This window comes from Staurois parvus, unplaced genomic scaffold, assembly GCF_062004578.1.
Source record: "Staurois parvus isolate SC_StPar_1 unplaced genomic scaffold, SC_StPar_1.0 ptg000025l, whole genome shotgun sequence".
Lineage (NCBI taxonomy): Eukaryota > Metazoa > Chordata > Amphibia > Anura > Ranidae > Staurois > Staurois parvus.
In genome coordinates, this window is record NW_028317821.1 from 7,712,954 (window position 1) to 7,733,851 (window position 20,898).

At 42.1% G+C, this 20,898-nt stretch overlaps 1 protein-coding gene across 2 annotated transcripts in view; it reads right to left on the reverse strand.

Moving 5' to 3' along the window:
* GNPTAB (N-acetylglucosamine-1-phosphate transferase subunits alpha and beta) overlaps window positions 1–19,888 on the reverse strand; it is a 114,252-nt gene extending 94,364 nt beyond the window's left edge. The window contains exons 1-4 of one of the 2 annotated variants that reach the window (XM_089651805.1): window positions 19,677–19,888; window positions 8,785–8,870; window positions 5,327–5,446; window positions 3,286–3,327 (exon numbers count right to left, since the gene is read on the reverse strand). In XM_089651805.1, the coding sequence (XP_089507931.1) occupies window positions 3,286–3,327; window positions 5,327–5,446; window positions 8,785–8,870; window positions 19,677–19,793 (365 nt within the window). In that variant the 5' untranslated portion in view covers window positions 19,794–19,888. Of the gene's footprint in view, window positions 1–208; window positions 313–3,285; window positions 3,328–5,326; window positions 5,447–8,784; window positions 8,871–19,676 lie in introns of those variants that run through there. The other variant, XM_089651806.1, reaches the window with a different exon arrangement.
* Window positions 19,889–20,898: the final 1,010 nt, after the last annotated feature.

Genomic DNA, 20,898 nt, shown 5'->3' on the forward strand with positions numbered 1-20,898 from the left:
ATTGAGGGTGGGAGCTGCATACACTAAAGGTTTTTAACCTTCTTGCATAGAATTCATAAAGGTAAGAAACCTTCAGCCTTTACAACCACTTTAAAACAGCAGCTTCAAGCAGGTTCTGTTCTTTTAAAATACATAGAGATTGTTTTACTACACTGTACACTTTACAAAGTTATTCATTATTCATAGCAAATGAGGTGTGTCACCTCACCAAGCTCTTGTGCTTGCCTCGGGTAGATGCTGAGAGCCGGAAACAGGCAATTGCTAGCAAAGCAGCGGTCTCCTTGGGGGAGAAGGGGGGAATGCCCTGTTTGACATTGGAGCCATATGCACCTTGCCCCATCGAGAGCTGAATACTGCAAGAATAAAAAAATGGATCCTTCATAATGCAGAAGAGCATACCAAGTACACTATTTCAAACAGCAGCTCAAGTTGCATAAAATGAAGGGTTTAATATTACTTCATCACAGCTTCACGTTATTCACAAAGTGAACATTTACTTTACAAAATAAACAGTCTTTATTCCTTTAGTAAATGAACCCCAGCTGCTCCTTATAGGCTAAGGCACTTTGAAGAAAAAATTATAAATGCACATATTTTTGCTGCAACTGCGATCATTGGATTGCTGGTGTATTGCCAGGCTTCTGCAAACTCTTCCTCCATCTCTCTGCCCGTACCTCTGTACAGGATTTCAGCTACAGACCTAGAGGGAGTGTCAATGGACTACGAGTACACTGATTATTGCACTCATGTTCCATTGAAAACTACAAGTTTGTCTGCCGCAGTGGCAGACAGGAATTGTAATTTATTCATTCAGAGATCTCTGTGAATGAATGATGTGGCTGTGTAGAAGAGCTCCACACAGCTGCAAAAGAAGAACCCCCACAAACCATCATAGGGAAGGGGAGCACTTAATAACATGCTACACCCTAAATATGGGTTTCACATGATGCTAAAGGCAGAGTTAAGACTTTAAACAGAATGAGTTCCAGGGCCACCTTAGCATTTCGGCTATGGGCTATTCATTCAGCAATACTTTTATTACTTTTAATACAAAAGTGAGACATGCACTGAATTCATTTTTTTTTTTTGGGCGGGTTTTTTTTTGTACAAACAAGGTTTTCTTGGTGATATTGTCTTCCATGAAGTGTTTAATTATCTGTATTTGTAAAGACAAAAAGAAGGAAAACATATGAAAGGGTTGTAATACAAAACTTGGCAGAGTTCTGTACAAATAAACTGCACATTTTTCTCTTTCAGCTCCATGGGCTAAAAAATTGCCCCATCAAACCTAAAGAGCGTGGATGGAAGATTCACTTCTGCCGGCTATTGTATTCTGACAGCTGGCTAACAATGGCTGTGTCTGATTGGATATAGCTGCTGTTTGCCCAAAATGTGCTGCTTTTTTGAGTGTAAGGGTGCTGAATGAGTTGCCCATGGCTCAAATTTTAGCCAATTCATCAGGAACTGGACGAAATTTGCTCCATGTTTGGTCATCTTAACACAAATGAGACACAGACGTTTCTGTCTATCAGCACTACAAAAAGCAGCCAATACAGGGGCTCTCACAAATGGAAGTATCCATAAAACCTCTTCAGGGTAAGATGGTATGGATTTCTAATTAATTAAAAAAAATTAAACATTTTTCTAGCATCAGAGGAGAACTAGGCAGGGAACATTAGCTCACTGAGATAGGTTAGGTTGGCCTAGTGGCCCAGAGTGGAGATAATTCACCGTTCAGACAACAGAGTGGGGTCCTCAGTCAGAGACAGCTGCCTATACATCTGCTCCCTTTTCAGATCTGCAATCACATAATCTGACAGAGGGAAGTTATCCAGCACCAATTTTTTTTTGGTGGCTATGAAAAGTCATGTGACTGAACAGAGAAAGCTGCAAAGGAAGTCAATGTTGGAAGAGGTGAACAGGCGTGTTGCAACAACCTACATCTCCCACACATTTTTCAGTCTGGTCAAGTATCAGAACACTTATTCAAGGCACTTCCCTATGTACTTAGAAAATGTATATGAAGTGTCGTTCTCTGAGAATCATATGATGTAAGTAAAGCATATAGTTGACGCAAACACCTAGTGCATTAGCCAAGGTTTATTAAAAGTGTAAAAGGACAAAAAATATACTCACAAACATAGCATGTGTGCAACGCCTATAAGGCCATATAGCAATAGCTCTGAGGAAAGGGATTCGTCCCCGAAATGCGTCAGCAGGCCAACCACACCATCAGTCGGACACTCTGCCATCCTTGTGGCCATCTCTATGGCCTTATAGGCTTTACACACATGCTATGTTTGTGAGTGTATTTTTTTGTCCTTTTACACTTTTTTAATAAACCTTGGATAATGCACTAGGTGTTTACACCACCTGTATGCTTTCTTCCAGTTTGTTTATCTCCCCATTTGAGAAGATCTGCATCTCCGGAACGTTATCCATAGGCTATTCATGCTTCTGATCCCCTGGCCATGCCCTGGCATTGGTTCCCTCAAGGCGCTGCAGAGTTTACACATAAGTAAAGCATATCACTTCATTTTAATGCTCTAAGTTTTAAATTTTCAATGAAAAAATGGGTAACCTCAACACAGACCAGCAGGGGCATCCCACATGGAAAATGTGGGGGCTATTTACTAAAACTGGAGAGTGCTAAATCTGGTGCAACTCTGCATAGAAACCAATCAGCTTCCAAGTGTTGTTATTGTCAAAGCTTAACTGAACAAGATGTAGGTAAAAGCTGATTGGCTACTACGCACAGCTCCACCAGTTTCTGAGTGCACCAGTTATAGTAAATTTCCCCCTGTGATTCTACCGCTTTTAAAGCTGCCCAGCTTTGTTATGCCTGACTTCAGAATCCCATTGCTTTTCAGGTTTTCCAAGGACAGACTGGGTATGCATGCACAGCCCACTAAAGAAACCAGAGGGTTTAGGAAAGCTGGTTGTGAAACCTGAATAAATCTACAAACACACCAACATGTGCAATCTATTTGCTTCCCTGTGAAAACATTTGATTGACGGGAGTTCGAAGTTGTGGAAAGAGGTAAGTATAGCAATGTTTCAAATGACAAGAGACAGGGCAGGCAATGAAGGAGACAGGGGAGGCAAGTGTATTTCCTTACACTTTCTCAATGAAAAATTAAAATCTCTTTCAATTTGTAAACAAAATCATAGGCCGTTTTATAGATTTGGGTAAGTCCTTTACCAAAGACAATGGCACTTGGGTAGCCATTCCTACACAAAATACATTATGTGAATGAAACACTTAAAGCCGTAAAGGATACTTACCCCTTTCTTGTTGGCTCAGTTCTATTGCTTCCCAGAAGATCCCTAAAAAAATGCAGTACATGTATCATTACTGAATTAAGTATTAAACAAAATACATCAGTTTTTCTATACTTTAGTCTGTGATCAGGTTCAGCATTAAGCATATGTGCTGGTCATGAACATGCAGATGTTTTTCATTCAGCCAGTAAACTGAACAAAAAAATCTACCAATTTCCTCTTTATGTTGTACAGCATGGACAGCTGAATCTCCCATTGTGGCTTTTGTATTTTGAAAGCCCTCTAACAATTTTCCACATTGAGCAGGAAGGGCTTGAGAGGGTCACCAGTCTATGGCCATGTTAACAATTTTATCGACACAGGAACCAATGAGAGAGGTTTTCCAAAATATAATTTTGGAATGGTCATTGAGGGAGTGTCATTATACAAAACACAAACGAGTATGAAGAAAGTTTCAAGTCTATTTGATATTGCTATATTAGGTGTTTTGACATGGTCATTCTATGCCACACACAATAGGTGCTGCTTTAAGAATCATGAAGACAAAACAAATACAGCGCTCAATTCACTAAAAGTTAAAATAGTACTAAAATTTTGTTTTAAAATAATAAACATGTTATACTTACCTGCTCTGTGTAATGGCTGTGCAAAAAGCAGCCCGATCCTCCTCTTCACGGGTCCCCGTACTGGCGCTCCTTGCTACACCCCCCCCCCCCACCTGTCAAGTCCCCCCATAGCAAGCCACTTGCTATGGGAGCACTCGTGCGTGCTTGCTCCCAAACCGTCGACCCTGCCTCCCATTCCCTCATCACTGGCTCTGCTTGACAGCTGTATCTGAGCCACTGAGGAGCGAGAGATCCAGGAGAACCTCTGCTCTTGTGCACACTGCTGAATTGAGATCAGGCTCAGGTAAGTATAGGGGGGGGGGGTAGTAGGGAAAGCTGCATGCAGAAGGTTCTTAGCTAGCTGCATTGAATCAATTAAGGTAAAAATCCTTCTGCCTTTACAACCACTTTATATATCACATGAGTATTACTCCTGCAGTATTTATGCCAAAAGCAGTCAATTCACAAAAAAATAAATACTGCATGCGGTAATTTTTTATTTTGCGGTATTGAACGTGTTTTTATCCACCTTATTTTACCACAGACTGGACCTTTGGCTGAAGGTAAAAATGAAACATTTAACAGTGGTATTTATACCACAGCTAATTGTGACAGTTCAGCTCATGGATGCTGGTTGTTAAGGAGCTGGCACCCGACGGAAATCTAGTACCCATGACTCATCCCTGCTGACAGCAGAATATGAAAAAAAAGAGTCATCAGTAAAAAAAAAAAAAATGGCATGCAGCCCCTTCCCCCCCCCACCAATCCATACCAGGCACGTTTGGTGTTGTAAGAATTCTGGAGGGGAACCTCTCTTCAAAAATTTAAATATCTAAAAAAATGGCGTGAGATCCCCCCAAAAGCCATACCAGACCCTTATCTGAGTATGCAGCCCGTAAGGCCAGGAAAGGGGGGAATCGAGCGTGCACTCCCCCCACCCACCTATATTGTGACCTCCCCTGGGAAAGCACCTTGTCTCCATGTTGATGAGGACAAGGGCATCTTCCCCACAACCTTCACATCATTGATAGTCAAGCACACATTGAGCAGCTGGGTTGCCAGCTTTAGTACAGATAGCAGCAGGGAGGAGGATGGAGTTGGAGAAGGTGGGGCTGTGCTCTCTCCCTCCTCTCTGTATACAGGAGTTAACACAGGATCCCTCACAGATCCGACTGTACAGTGTTTGATTACCGCTCCCTATCTCCTCCACGCACATCTGTTTGCAGAATGCAGATGTAACCACAAAGCAAAGGCACCCAACATACCAGGAAGTATGTTGGATGCTTAAGATTGTTTGGCAGTCATAGTTCTTGAAGAGAGTGAAGATCAGAGTCAGAGTCCACTCACTGGAGAGGGAATTAAGATTCTTTTTTTTTTCCACACAGTTTCTTTTTCAATTTTATTGGATAGTGACAGGCTCATTTTAAACATTAAGGTACCTTAACGCCCTCTGTTCTTCTTCCATCTGTTCACGTACATCCCGAAGCTGTTTCACAAGTTCTGGATCTGAACCATTTACCCAGGTATATACCACATCAATAGGCATGGGGAGACATAGCCTGGAAGGGGCCCAGAATGATAAAATATCAGCTTTAGAAAATATGCATAGCAAAATAAACATGAGATATTACCTCCTATATAAGCCACATGCTAAGTGATCTTTTACATTTTCAATTCATTGTCTAATAAGTCAGCGATCAACTAAAGAAGCACACACAGCAAGCTGACATCATTGCTGCTAACTGTGAGGCATTGACTTAGTGTTGTCAGACCACAATAGGAAGCGCTGCTACTGGCAGGATCTTCATGTAAGAAACTTGGCAAAAAAAATTCTTTGTTTAAAAGAGAAGTATGGCCATACTCCTCTTCTGAGTAGCAGGAGTTCACTTACTTGTTCTGTCCTGTGACCTAGAATCAGCCAAGAGTGGGCCAAAATTTGCTGTTGGCTTACGTCACAGAGCCACTCTCTATTGGTTTACATCACAGAGCCACTACACTCCAGACTCTGGAAGGATTCACACTGATGCCTGACCAGCAGTTAGCTCTGCCTCTCAGCGCACTGGTGAGAGGCTGAGCCAGCTACTCCCTCTCACTCTCCACCTGCTGCACCACTGAGTGCTGAAGGGGCAGAGCAGTGAGCGATGATTCGTAGTCACCGCTCTCCACTCCAGGTAAACTAAGAACTGAGTGATCAGTGTCATGTGATCTCTCAGTTCTCAGGCTTGCAGCCAGTGGGAGACTGCTGCAGTATTGGTCTGATGTTGTAGCAGGGAATGTATGTTTGTTATTTCCACACTTCTCCTTTAAAATCAGAAGTTTTAAGAACTTAAAAATAATTATCTTTAGCAAAGATTATCCGTTTTATATTAATAATTATGCTAAGAAAGTTAATGTACACTGTAAATTGCCAGCAGCTTCATTCCTATTTCTACTTGCTGGAGGCTGCCATTTTGCTGAAACCCAGAACCCCTGAGCAACAGTAAATCTTTAGGCTGTCAGCAAATTGGCCTCTAGTGGCTCTGATTTTCGGCACAGTGCCAAAAAACTAGAGAGCACCTGAGCATGTGTAGAGCAGGATGAGACAGTGTATTACTGGATTTTAAACAGTATAGACACTTACAATGTCTTGAAAAAGTATTCATACCCCTTGATATTTTCCACATTTTGTCATGTTACAACCAAAAACGTAAATGTATTTTATTGGGATTTTATATGACAGACCAACACAAAGTGGCACATAATTATGAAGTGGAAGGAAAAAAGGATAAATGTTTTTTTCTTTTTTTACAAATAAATATATGAAAAGTGTGATGTGCATTTGTATTCAGCCCCCTTTACTCTGGTATCCCTAACTAAAATCTAATGGAACCAATCACCTTCAGAATATGAGTCCACCTGTGTGTAGTTTAATCTCAGTATAAATACAGCTTTTCTGTGAATCCCTCAGAAGTTTGTTAGAGAACATTAGTGAACAAACAGCATCATGAAGGCCAAGAACACACCAGACAGGTCAGAGATAAAAATTGTGCAGAAGTTTAAAGCAGGGTTCGGTTATAAAAAAATATCCCAAGCTTTCAACATCTCATGGAACACTTTTCAATCCATCATCTGAAAATGGAAAGAGTATGGCACAAATGCAAACCTACCAAGACATGCCCATCCACCTAAACTGACAGGTCAGGCAAGGAGAGCATTAATCAGAGAAGCAGCCAAGAGGCCCATGGTAACTCTGGAGGAGCTGCAGAGATCCACAGCTCAGGTGGGAGAATCTTTGCACAGGACAACTATTAGTTGTGCACTCCACAAATCTGCCCTTTATGGAAGAATGGCAAGAAGAAAGCCATTGATGAAAGAAAGCCATAAGAAGTCCTGTTTGCAGTTTACAAGAAGCCATGTGGGGGACACAGCAAACATGTGGAAGAAGGTGCTCTGGTCAGATGAGACCAAAATTGATCTCTTGGCCTAAAAGCAAAATGCTATATGTGGTGGAAAACTAACACTGCACATCATCCTGAACACACCATCCCCACAGTGAAACATGGTGGTGGCAGCATCATGTTGTGGGAATGATTTTCTTCAGCAGGGACAGGGAAGCTGTTCAAAGTTAATGGGAAGATGGATGGAGCCAAATACAGGGCAATCTTAGAAGAAAACCTGTTATTCATGTGTTAGAATGGCCCAGTCAAAGTCCAGACCTAAATCCAATTAGGAATCTGTGGCATGTATTGAAAATTGCTGTTCACAGACGATCTCCATCCAACCTGACAGAGCTTGAGCTATTTTGCAAAAAAGAATGGTCAAAATGTCACTTTCTAGATGTGCAAATCTGGTAGAGACATCCCCAAAAAGACTTGCAGCTGTAATTGCAGCGAAAGGTGGTTCTACAAAGTATTGACTCAGGGGAGCTGAATACAAATGAACGCCATACTTTTCATATATTTATTTGTAAGACGTTTTGAAAACCATTTATCATTTTCCTTCCGCTTCTCAATAACGTGCCACTTTGTGTTGGTCTATCACATAAAATCCCAATAAAATACAACTACGGTTTTGGTTGTAACATGACAAAATGTGGACATTTTCAAGGAGCATGAATACTTTTTCAAGATGCTGTAGCTATACCTGCAATAAGTGCCAGCCTGAAGTGATCTAGGACTTAATTTTCTGACTAAAGTTCCCCTTTAACCACTTCAATACCGGGCACTTACACCCCCTTCCAGTCCAGGCCCATTTTCAGCTTTCAGCGCTGTCGCACTTTGAATGACAATTGCGCGGTCATGCAACACTGTACCCATATGAAATGTTTATGATTTTTTTCACACAAATAGAGCTTTATTTTGGTGGTATTTAATCACCACTGAGTTTTTTATTTTTTGCTAAATAAAACAAAAAACACCTGAAACGTTTGAAAAAAATGCACTTTTCTTCGTTTCTGTTATAAGGACGGGTGGAAAGGTGTTAAGAAAACTTTATACTGTAAGACATGGTACAAAACATACTGAAAATAGATTTTTTTTTTAATTGTTATCTACATAATGAATACTACAATCAGATAGGGAAAACAAATAGCTGTTCATTAAAGTAAGTCCTTGAACCATGTCAAGCTCTTTCTACAATGATAAACGTTTTCTGATATGCAGCCAAAAGGTTCCACAAATGAATGATATGGCCCACTCTAGACTGTGTACAATACTTAGTGCCAGAGTGCTGGGATTAAAGAAAATAGAAGCCTAAACTAATGACTACTTAGATGTGGACAGAAAACTATTCAACCCTTTCATGCTTTAACTTGCTACATATTTACTGCACAAGAAACAAAGTAATTATTAATGCACAGTCACTCATAATAAACATCAGAATAAACAAAAGTTAATCTTAATCAGCACACGCAGGTTACCTATTCTGAAATGATTTCCCAGCAATGTTGTCCCGGTAAGTATCAAACAGAACATGATACTGATCCCGACTCCACTCCAGCACCACCTAGAAAACACACACATATAATACATCTTTGTCTAGTTTAGTTTAGGTTCATGGACATGGATGCAGATGTTCAATACAGATGCTGCTCTGCACTGCTGGTACTAGCTCTATTCGTTGTATTGCTCAACCCGTATTCAAACAGTGGAGGAAAAAGGTGAAATCTATTATCCCGAAATGCAGAGAAATACCATTTAGGAAAACATTTAATAGTGATCTTTTATCAATATGTGTTAAAGGGACCTAGTTCTTGGATACTCCAATGTAAAGTTTTTTACCACTCTTAAGTGACACTAAACAATATCCCTATTCTAAAAAAAAAAAATCAATACAGATTTACTACTGTAATTCATTTTTCATGAAATTGCTTCTAATTTTTTTCTGCCTCCTTGTAACATCCTTAGTAAGCTCCCAAACATTTCCTTTACACCCTCACTTCTGTTTGTTTGGAACAAGCAGCACACTGCTCTATATACACTACAAATTCCATAGTCCTTGACTCTAGTCTATTATTTTGAAGCATGCAAGTTAAACATTAGTGATAATGACATCTGAATTTAAATGAACTTGCTAAAGCGTATATGAGGTTTTAGTAATAGGGCTCAAAGTAAAGCAGAACTTCAGCCTGACCCTAGGTTTGCACCTAAGCGTTTTGTGTTTTGCAGAAACGCACTACAGTCAATTTAACATGATTTCCTATGGGACACATTCACCTGGTGCGTTTTTTGGAAAGGGTCAGGGACTTTTTTTTTTTTAAACCACAAAAAGTAGCATTTTTGATTCTATAGACTTCAAAGGAAACACTGCAAAAAAGCATGTAGTGTGTTTATGCCTAGCAACAAGAAAAAAAACACAAAGCGCATCAAACATGCGTAAAAAATGCATGTGCAAAATGGACTGCAAAAAGCACTGCAGAAACAGATCATATGCAAACTGCATAGGTGTGAACCTAGCCTAAAGAGAAAATTCAGCATTATGCCCTCCTCTTCTACTTTTGGCATTTTTTCGGGGGGGGGGGGGGGGGGTTGACAGGTACCCACTCCCACTTCCAGACGGATTGCCGTGGCGATTCCACCAGAAGTTCTCCCCCTCCAACCTCTGTCCACAACCTTCTGGGGCACGTCATAGGTCCGAGAAAGGTGCGGGATCAGTCACAAAGTGCAGCATGGCTCGAGTATGTGCACTGGTAAACCGGCTGTGAAACTGCATAGAATCACAGCTGGCTTTCCACAATAAACATAGACTGTCAAAGAGCCAGCACGGGTGAGGACAGTGCTGGATCCCTGGACAGGTGAGTGTCCTTTTATTCAGCAGCTACAGTGTTTGTAGTATTTATACAGTATTTGTAGTATTTATACAGTGTCTGTATTTATAGTATTTATACAGTATTTGTAGTATTTATACAGTGTCGGTATTTATAGTATTTATACAGTATTTATAGTATTTATACAGTATTTGTAGCTGTTGACTTTTAATTTTTCTCAAACAGATTGAAGCTCTTCTTTAAGTTAAAGGTTTAGTGTCAGATTAAGTGTTACGGAATGAATTAACGTGTTGGGGAAAGGTCATATTAAGGGTTATTTTAGGGGTTAAGTTTTAGGATGACGGACTTTTTTTCCCTTACTTGTTTTCAGCAGTAAAACCCCAGCGCTGAAAATACCAGTCCCAAAAACGGTGCACAGTAATATAATGCAAATAAAGAAGACATGAGTTTTCTAACAATCAGCAGACAAATTATTTTACAGTTAAAATGTCAGCAGAACTGGATTGACTTGTTTTACTTCCCTTTTCACAAACCAGTTTGTTCATTATTTCATCACTTCTTACATTAAGCGGAGGGGTCTCTGGCAGATAGAAACACTGTTCTTGTGAGATCTACATTGCCCAACACTTTGTGGACTGTTAAAGCAGAACTACACTGCATCTGAGCACCACAAACCACTAAAAACAAAAAAACACTACTTAAATCAATAATAAGAAAATGCAACCGAGCGCTCATAAAACCAGCAGCTAGAACACTCAAAGGAATCACAATGACCTCGCAAGACAAACTGTAAGATATAGTGCAGCGCTAAAAAATGAATAAATAATCATATAGTTCAATAAATGTTCATAAAATCTTGTGCATAATCATGAAGAGCTTCCTCTTTTGAAATACACTGATGCCAAAATATCATATAGCAGAAATGCGCACTCACCGACCGCGCATTAAAAATGCGCATAATTGACCATTACCCGAATGGCTGGCAGCAGGTGGTACATCCCTCGGGGGTAAAGCATCAGCCTTGGGTGAAGTAATACACAGCAGGGCTCAGAAATCTCCTCAAGAGCGAGTGGACAACCTAGATGAATGGGTTCCCTCCTCTGGATGATGGATGAACTGACAGACTGCTGTTATGGATCTGAAACCCTCAATAGAGGGTCAAAAACAAAAGGGAGTGCCAATAGTGCAGTAGGTTGATGCTTTAATTTGGTCACATAAAAACAAGGGTGCAAGTACAAATAGAATTGCCAAATGAAACTGCCAGATGATGACAAGAAAACTGATATTGTACTGACCCAGAAGTAAAATGGCCGCGGCGGTGGATGACGTCGCGGCGGTGGATGACATCACACGTGCTGTCGGCTCCTCCTGAGGCCTTTCGTGCTATGGCACTTCATCAGAGGGAATGTACCACCTGCTGCCAGCCATTCAGGTTGATGGTCACTTATATGCGCATTTTCAATGCGCGGTTGGTGAGTGCGCATTTCTGCTATATGATTTTTTGGCATCAGTGTATTTCAAAAGAGGAAGCTCTTCATGATTATGCACAAGATTTTATGAACATTTATTGAACTATATGATTATTTATTCATTTTTTAGCACTGCACTATATCTTACTATTTAAATCAATGTAATATTTAAAATAAACTCACGCATCCATCCACACCTCCACACTTTATTTTGCTGAGAAATTGCTTTGAAAAACATCCCCTAACATTTAGCCATCTTAAAAGAGAAGTATGGGCATAATTTTTTAAAATCATACTTACCTAGGTGGATACAGAATGGAGCAATCAGACACCGCTGATCACACAATTCTCCCCTCCGCTGTGAGTAGAGCATGGTGACAGTCACAGCTGTCTACTCGGCACCCGTCAGTGCTCACTAGAGCGATGGGCTGTGGAGGGGGCGGGAGTGGCTGGCTTAAGCTGTCAGCAGCTCGCTGCAAGGCTGAGCCGGGTACCAGCCCAGGCTCCTGGGTGAATACCAACCATATGGTTGTCACCTTTTCCCAGCTTGGACCGGATGAGTGACTGCACTCCTGTGATCCACAGGAGAAGTAAATTCAAACACGCTTTGGCTGTACTTTTCCTTTAAGTAAGGGCAAATGGTTCATATAGCATTTACTTCCCAAAATCCATCTGCCTTTAACCCAGGCTAAAAGGCAGGAGGGTGTGCTCAGCTGCAAAAACCCCTCGTCCCCTCCTGAAGAATCTCGGAATGTGTGACATCATCTGCCTAGGCCTGGAAACAGGAATTAACTGAAGAAATGCAAAAATTTTTTTTAAAACAAGTAAATCTACTATACTTTCCTACCTATCTACTAAGGGTCCTTTCACACAGGCGTTTAATTTTTTTCATCAGTTCAGTCACGTTTTTTCAAAGAAAAAAACAGATCAGTTCTCATCTGTTTTTCATTCATTTACATTCATTTTTTCACATTCTTTATCAATGCAAAAACGGATGCATCCGTTTTTTTGTCCGTTACGTTTTTCTTTCATTCAAAAAAACGGATGTTAACGCATGTGGACATTAACGGATGTAAACAGATGATCATCCTCTTACTTCTGCTAGTCCATAAAAATACATGGGTGTCCGTTTTTCATCTGTAAGCGGACAGATGAAAAACAGACATATGGAACGCCCGTGTGAAAGGACCCTAATGCTAACAGCATAAGGATTAACAATAGTCATTGTTGATTGAGAGAGTGAAGTTCCGCTTTACAGTAACGGCTTTCAAACCACAACACTTCAGATAGAATATCTTATCAGTGTGACTAACAAAACAGATGCAAAGAACAGCTATTCAATTCTTTGGTTGGAGATTACTTTTCAAAGACACACAAACTGGGCAATTCATTGACAGCAGAGTACTGTGAAAGTGTGGTGCTTTATAAAACCTTATTTTTTCACAGCAGCACCAAATCAATGGAAGATGAGATCTGAATGGTTGCCATGGGCCAAGAGTTCCTTCTACCTTTTTTTTCAATACTCTACAGCAGCCTTTCTCAACCAGGGTGCCCAGGCACCCTGGGGTGCCTTGAGGTTCCTTCAGGGGTGCCTTGGCAAAATGTCTAAAATTTGCCCAGAGCTTATATACAAGTCAGCGGGTGGAACACGCCTGCCTTTTAGTTACACAAAGCCACAGATTTTCATTGTGCACCATTACGACCTTCTAGCCGTGGGAGTCCTGACAACCAATGACATCATCAGTTGATAAGGAGGATGTCAGTTGCCAGCACAGCATCCTAGTTTGACCCTCCCTTGCCCTTCTTCATCAGTGCTGGGGTCACATTATCACAGTGATGGAGAAAAACTGAGGGATGAGAGAAACCCTGGCATACTAGTCAGTACCAGTGTGCAAAAGTGTATTTGTTTTGGAAGAATGAATCACCTCTAATGTTGGGTGTCCTACATGTGTGGATGTTGCTGCGTTATATAAAACTATTGAAATAGTTTTTCACATTTTAGAATAGGGTGCCTCAAGACTGTCCATAATTTTAAAGGGTGCCTTGTCTAAAAAAAAGTTTGAGAAGCACTGCTCTACAGCAGGGGTCTCCAAACTATGGCCCTCCAGCTGTTGAAATATTACAAGTCCCATTATACCTCTGGGAGTCTTGCCTGTGGCTGTCAGAGTATTGCAAGGCCTCATGGGACTTGCAGTTCCTCAACACCTGGAGATCCATAGTTTGGAGACCCCTGCTCTACAAGCAGCACGTTAACCAATAACTATAGCAAAAGCAATATAAATAACAAAACAGCATGTAGCACTTGGTCCTATTCAAATCTGTCCTGCTATTGTTAAGCAGTGTGGTCAGAGAGGTTGGTTCATTCATAATAGTAAAAGACCAATCAGATTATAGAGGGGGTGGGGGTTCAGTGTTGGCTGTACTTCCCACCACAGGAATGCCCATAAATTGGGCTTCAGACTAGGGTGGAGCTACAGCCAGTATCAACGTAATTAAAGAGGTGCTTTTACTCGGCAATGGGGATGTCCATCAGTGCAGGACCGAGTGTTTCTGCACTTACTTCCCTGGGGGATTAAATAAAAGGTTTAGTGAGACTTCTTCTTTAAGATCCAAAACATTCATATCAATCATAGAGTGGGGTGGCTTTGAAAATTTTTTCAAAATAAAACATTATGAAATACAAATAATAGTTCTGATTGACACAGGGAGATGAGGGACTAGCTGTGGACCTCCATTTTCTAAATCATTATCAGTTTACTGACCATTCTCCCCTCTGTGAATCATTGTTCCCCCTCCCAAACAAACAATAATGATACAATAGATTTTGGCCCCTTTCACTCAAGACAGATTCTGTTCCGATCAGCAGGGAATCAGTTCACAGATCCCCTGCTGATTGGAGCAAAACAGGCAGATGACACATCTACGTTCGCTCAGTTTCTGCAGAGGACACGGACACAGCACACTCTACTCTATGGGCGGCCGGTAGTACACAAACTGCGCTGTCCATTAACACCCAACTAATCTCTGATTCAATCAGGCAATTTTTTTACTGGACTTAAGCCAGCCATACACGGGTTGAATTCTGAAAGAATTTTCTTTCGAAAATCTTTTCTAAGAATTTTCGTTCAAATTTCGCACCATTAGTGGGTCACAGAAACGGCCGATTTTCTTGTGACCATCGAATTTGAGTGATCGGGCATGTTGGAAATTTTTTGAAAAACTAATGCACTTCAAATTAATGATGGGAAAATCGTTCAAGAAATATAAAACTGTGACCTGGAAAGAAAAGAAAATTCTTGGCCACGAAAAATTCTGGAGGAGAAACTGAAGGCTTGGTTGGTTGGATTTCGATATCAATGGTGGTACCATCGGATTACAAAATGCACAAAATTTCGGATTTTCTAAAGAAAATTAGTTTGAAATTCGACCCATGTATGGCCTGCATAAGTCAGACCTGGAAGTAGGCAGGTGTAAATGGACAAAAGTCCGTTTACACTCTGCTATCCATAGGGACAAATGGATCTTCAGGTACACCTGTCAGCTCTTCTGACAGATCTGATCAGATCGTAATGGCTGTGTGTAAGGGGCCTTAATGTGGTGCGTTTACACCGAGGGGTAACAAAAACTCAACATCACAATGCAGAATGAGAGGAGAGATACATTTTGAAACCTCATTCTTTATGAATATGTCTTGGCTCATAAATACCCTCTATACTGTTTAAATAACAAATATACAACCACTTCTTAAATCAAACCTGTATCTTAAAAATCCCTCATGACTAACCCCAGAAATAAGAATCCACCAGGTTTGGACCCATAACTTCAGAATCCATAGCATTATACAACTTCATGAATTCAGAATTGCTGGCATTGAATACTATCACCTACACATCCCATTTTCATTGTGGACACCTCTCAATAGGCTGTCAAGAGCCAACACTGCATTATGGGATGCACTGCAATGGACTTCACTGTAGACTTTTCCAAACATCAGCTGAAGCGCTGGATGTGTAGCATTGGCTGTAATTCCCGGCATGAATAAATTAGGATTTTTACCTTACACAGCAGTGATCTGGACCTTTTAGTTTTTTGTTTTTACACAGCACATGTCAGAAAAACATTTTTTTCCCCCAGGAGTTCTGCTTTAAGAATTTAAGGTAGGCAATGTAAGGCCTTGTTTACAATTGTGTTGCTCTCTGAAGAGTGATCTGCATTTGAATCGTTTTTCAGAGAGTGTCATTTCACCACTTCAACTCTTGATTTAATCCCCTGAGGCTGCGATCACACTTGAGCGATTTGTGGCTTGAAGCTCCATAAACGATGAAACTTAAAGCGGAGTTCCACTCAACCTATCAAAAAATAAAAGTCAGCAGCTACAAAAACTGTAGCTGGTGACTTTTAAAAAACAGCCACTTACCTGTCCCTCGGTCCAGCGGTGTCCCCCCCCCGCAGCCCCTTTCACCAGCCGTCCTGTGTTCCAGGAAGTCGGCATCTTCAGTGTGGTGACAGCTTGCGGCTTCACAGCCAGGTACCCACTGCGCATGCGCCAGTAGCGCTGCACTTCGTGAATGGTCCTGTAGTCTTCTGGGACCTGTCACGTGTCCCAAAAGACTACAGGGAGGGAGGGAGGGAGGGTAGGCGATCGGACCGGAAGTGGGAGAGGGTACCTATCAAATTCGGGTACCCACTCCCCAAAGGTGCCAATCCTTAATGGGGCACAGTCCTTAAAGCAGAACTTCCCCTTTTGGGTGGAGCTCCGCTTTAAAATATCAATTGTTCTCTATGGTGCCTGTTCAGGTGTAAAGAGGCACCATAGAAAACAACGGATTTTTTTAAGTTTGAGCGTTTTTGGAGCTTCGAACTTCAAGCTACAAATCGCTCAAGTGTGAACGCAGCCTAAATGACAGACTACAGTAGCATCACAGTTGTAGCATGTGTACACCCCCAGCCTTTCCACCCAAAAAGGAAGTGGTTGATAGGTGGTAAAAATGTGGTTCAACCAGGTGGTTTTACCACTCCCAACCACTGCTGTAAATGAGCACTAATGAAACTAGAGCTCATACACTTTGGAATTCATTTTTTAACAAGTTATCGTACAAGAAACTGTATGTTTACATGTGACATTTTATTCAAGTGGAACTAAAGGGTAAATATTCACCTTGGCAATGGTGCTTCACTGGTGCCAGAATCTGTGTGACTGGGTTGTGGCATTGGCTGCGTGGGATGACATCACTAGTTTCTGCACTGATCCTTTTGAATGAAACTTTAAAGTGTATTCAAAGTCAAAACCTTTTCTCAAGTTTAGGAGTGGGTAAGGGAGTTAGAACCTTTGCTAGGTTTTTATTGCTGCCTGTGTAGGCACTTCTATTTCTGTCACCAGGACTGTAAGAGAGAGAAAACCCAAATTTCTGAATTGTCCCCAGAACATGAAGGGAGGAAAAGTCTTCCAATGGGGACACCAGCTCTAGTGACAACTGCCTAGGGCCTGGTTCACACCAATGCGTTTTTTTTACTGCTTTTTGTGTTTTGCAGAAACTCACTACAGTCCATTTAGCATGGTTTCCTCTGGCACATGTTCACATCCATGTGTTAAAGCTGCTGTATTGTTGGATAGGGATAACTACTTTTTTCCCCCAGATTGCAACACGCATAGGTGTGAACCAGGCTTTACCCCTGGTTCACATATATGCGGCCGTGTGGGCCGCATTTTGCGTGGGCACGAGAGCCCATTCATTTGAATGGACTCCCATGCCCCGGGACACGCAGGGAAAAAGTCCCTGCACTCCTTTGGAAACAGCAGCCCGCACAGGAACCTCGGTTCCCAGTGCGGTTGCGATTTCCAGTGCAGGTGGCGTACCATTAGAATTAATGGCACCCGCCCGCGGGCCCACATTCCTCTGTGTGGGTGGTTCGGCTGCACGGATTTTTCTGCAGATCCGCAGCGGCACCACCCGCACAGATGTGAACCTAGCCTAAGACAGGATTTCACTCACTACCCGGTTCACAGCAATGCAGTGTGAGAAACGCTGCGAATCCTGTGTGTTTCCTGTACAGCACTGCAATCGTATTGCGTTCATGCGATTTGCTGCAGTTGTCAATGATAAATTAATGACATCCGAAACAGATTGCAAAACACGATGCGATTGGCAGAAATCACATTGCACGGGTGATCTCACCCATGCAATGCAATTCAGGTGTGAATTTAAAAAAGGGTCCTGCACCTTTTTGGTGCAGATGCCATGCGATTTGACCCATACAAAGTGTATGGCTCAAATCGCACCCCACAGACATTTGCATGTAATTCGCACAGGAATGCGGTGTAACTCCTGTGCGAATTACATGCTGTGTCCCACGCCGCATAGTGTGAACCCGGGCTTAAGAGATTTTCTATAATGTCTTCTTGTGTCTACAGAAAATAAATGGAAGTCTCCCCAAGGATACAGATGGCAGGGGTTATAACCATTCCACACTCTACCCAATATAAACAAAAAAGTTTTGACTTAAAGGATAAACTAAAGACAAACTTTTTTTTTTGTTATTTTTAGATAGAGTGGAGAGGGATTAGGTCAGTTTTTATTGCAGTCTGTGCTCCAGTTATAGAGATTCGCCCAATTTCTCCTGCTTACTGTTATCACCAAAACAGAAAAAAAATCCCAAATTTTGGGTTGTCACCGGAACAAGAAAAAAGAGAACAACTTCCAATAAGGACACTAGGTCTGGTGACAACCTGGAATTCCCTCACTTTGGAAGGATTTCTTGTTTTGGCTATGGGACAGGTAGTGAAAGGAAATCCCCCCAAAGGGATAAAGATGGGAACAAATTGACAGGAGTTATATCTCTCCCCTACTCTATCGCTATACCTAAAAGCATTGTTTCCATATGATCTGTCTTTATGTTAAAGTGGTTGTAAACCCTCACATATACCCAGTGAAGTGACTGGTCTCCAGTGATACACAGAGATGACACAAATCCTCCTACATAATTTGCGCCTGTTTATCTGCAGTTTACTCTTCTCTATATCCATTCAAAGTGGTGAATTTATAAAGCTTGTCTGAGAGTTCAGAAAAAAGGGGTCAGAGAGCTGAAAGTACATACTGCACAGCTCAGTGAGAGTTCTAAGAGCTGATTGGAGAGAAAAGACACACCCCCTTAACACAGCACACATGAACAGAGCTGAGGCTGCCAATCACAGGAAAGTGCTGGAGCTCCCTTCCCTGTCTCCTCTTTTTCTCTTGGTGTCAGGAAAACTTGTCAGAAGTGACTTATGCTGATAGCAAAGAAAAGAAGCAGCAGACAGAAATGACAGTTAGTGCTCTGGATTGAGACAAGTACACACTATAGAGGGATATGCTATGTTCATATTTCATGCCTGAGGTTTGCAACCACTTTAACCCCCTGATGCTAGCTGTACACACACATATATGTGGCAGCATGACAATGGGCACATATATATGTGTATGGTTGGCATCCCTTGTTTGTGCAAATGAGCGCCCTCACTCCCAGCACAGTGATCACGCTGACACCAAGAGCTCCTGGTCACTGTTTACATTTGGAAGCCAGAGGGGTGGGCTCCTGATCACTGGGACAGCCAATCACAGTGTTCGCATGATCATGTAACACTGCCACACAAACTTTTAAAGGGCCAGCTCACCAGAGTTAATCACAAGACCCCTGTCTTTATGCATGATCACATGACACTGGCAGAAGGGCCCATGAACTAAAAGCAACATGGGGCCCAATGTGCAATAAATTCACCACCGTGTGTGACCATCATACACTCTTACAACGGCGGATGTCTTCATTTACCCGAGAACACCGTTCTACATCCTACAGATACCTATCAGGTGTCTCTGTTGGGTACCTGACATGTCAGGTCTCAGGTCAGGACACCAGGCTGCATTATTTATCAATGTGTCTAGACCAGATTAGGTGAAAACCAGCACAAGCAACAACAGCAAAGAGTTCCCAGCATAAAAGGAGGATCCAGCAATGACAGCCCCGTCCTCTTCTAATAATACAACACTGAGCTCAGTCTATGGACACCATTCATCATCACAACAGCAAAAGGCTACCCACCTCTCCGAACTGCAGAGCAGAGACGATCATCAGCACCATGCCCCCAAAGCAGAGATACAGCCCATACCTGTGGGACAGGCAGGTATAGGTCTGTCTCTGCAGGAGTTTCAGCAGCATGGCCAAACAGATGGCATCCCTCCGCCACCCTGCACGGCTACTGCCACCCAGTCACGTGGAGCTCAGCCACTCACTGTCACTACATCCCGGAACCAGACCAGAGCAGCCGAGAGCCGAGCCCGTATACAGTCACACAGGCAGCTCGCTGCCTCCCTTAGACCAAGGAAGCTGATGCTCGATGACGTGATTCCGTCTCTGAGTAGCAAACGTTGGTGGTCAGAGCGGTGCAGGGTTCAGAATATGCTGTTATCTTGTCTTGTGGTTATTAGAATCTTACACAGCGGAAGGAATGATTCCAACTGTTTCCAGAGTGCTGCATACAAAGAAAGTCGTCAGGATAGCAGCTGCAGCTTGAGAGATGTTAGTAGAGGTTCTGAGGCCTTTCCTTATCCTTTTGTATGAGGTGGAGTCCTGTACTAGAACAAGTATGGGCACTGGCAGGGCTCCTTCCTGGGTACTTTCACAATTAGAGATATATATATATCCAAATGTATATTGTAAATATATATACAGGCGTACATTGGTTTCCAAACACCACGGTTAACCCCTTTACGCCAGCCACACAGAAATGTGAGGCATCCCGGTGTCTGGGCCTAGACGCTGAGCGGCCGCACATTTGCGTTAATGTAAGAAAAAACATATGTGCTGAGAGCGTGCACCCTGCGCTCTCCCGGCACACATGTTTGGTACTCGCGGAAAGGTCTCGGTCTGCTCTTTTGATCGGGACCTTTCCTGATCTTGTGACCACTGTGACGACGCATCACGGCGGTCACATGATCCCTAAACCATGCCCCGCCTTCCGGCGGCTGAAACTCTTGAAGGGCCAGGAGGCGCCGGCGGGAAGGGGTTAATGTAATTTTCGGTTTATGAATGAAAATAATGGCTCGGTTTACGAATCTTTTTCACAATACGAACAGATTAATTGGTTTTCAATGCATTTACAATTTTTTTTTGTAAACATGTCCCTATACAGTACTATGCCTTTAAAGTGCACTTTATAAAGAGTTTTGAACAGATAAGACTTCTTTTTGACTTTTTTCTGACCTCCGGAACGGATTAATTGGTTTTCAGTGAATTTACACATTTTTTTTAATCATGTCCCTTT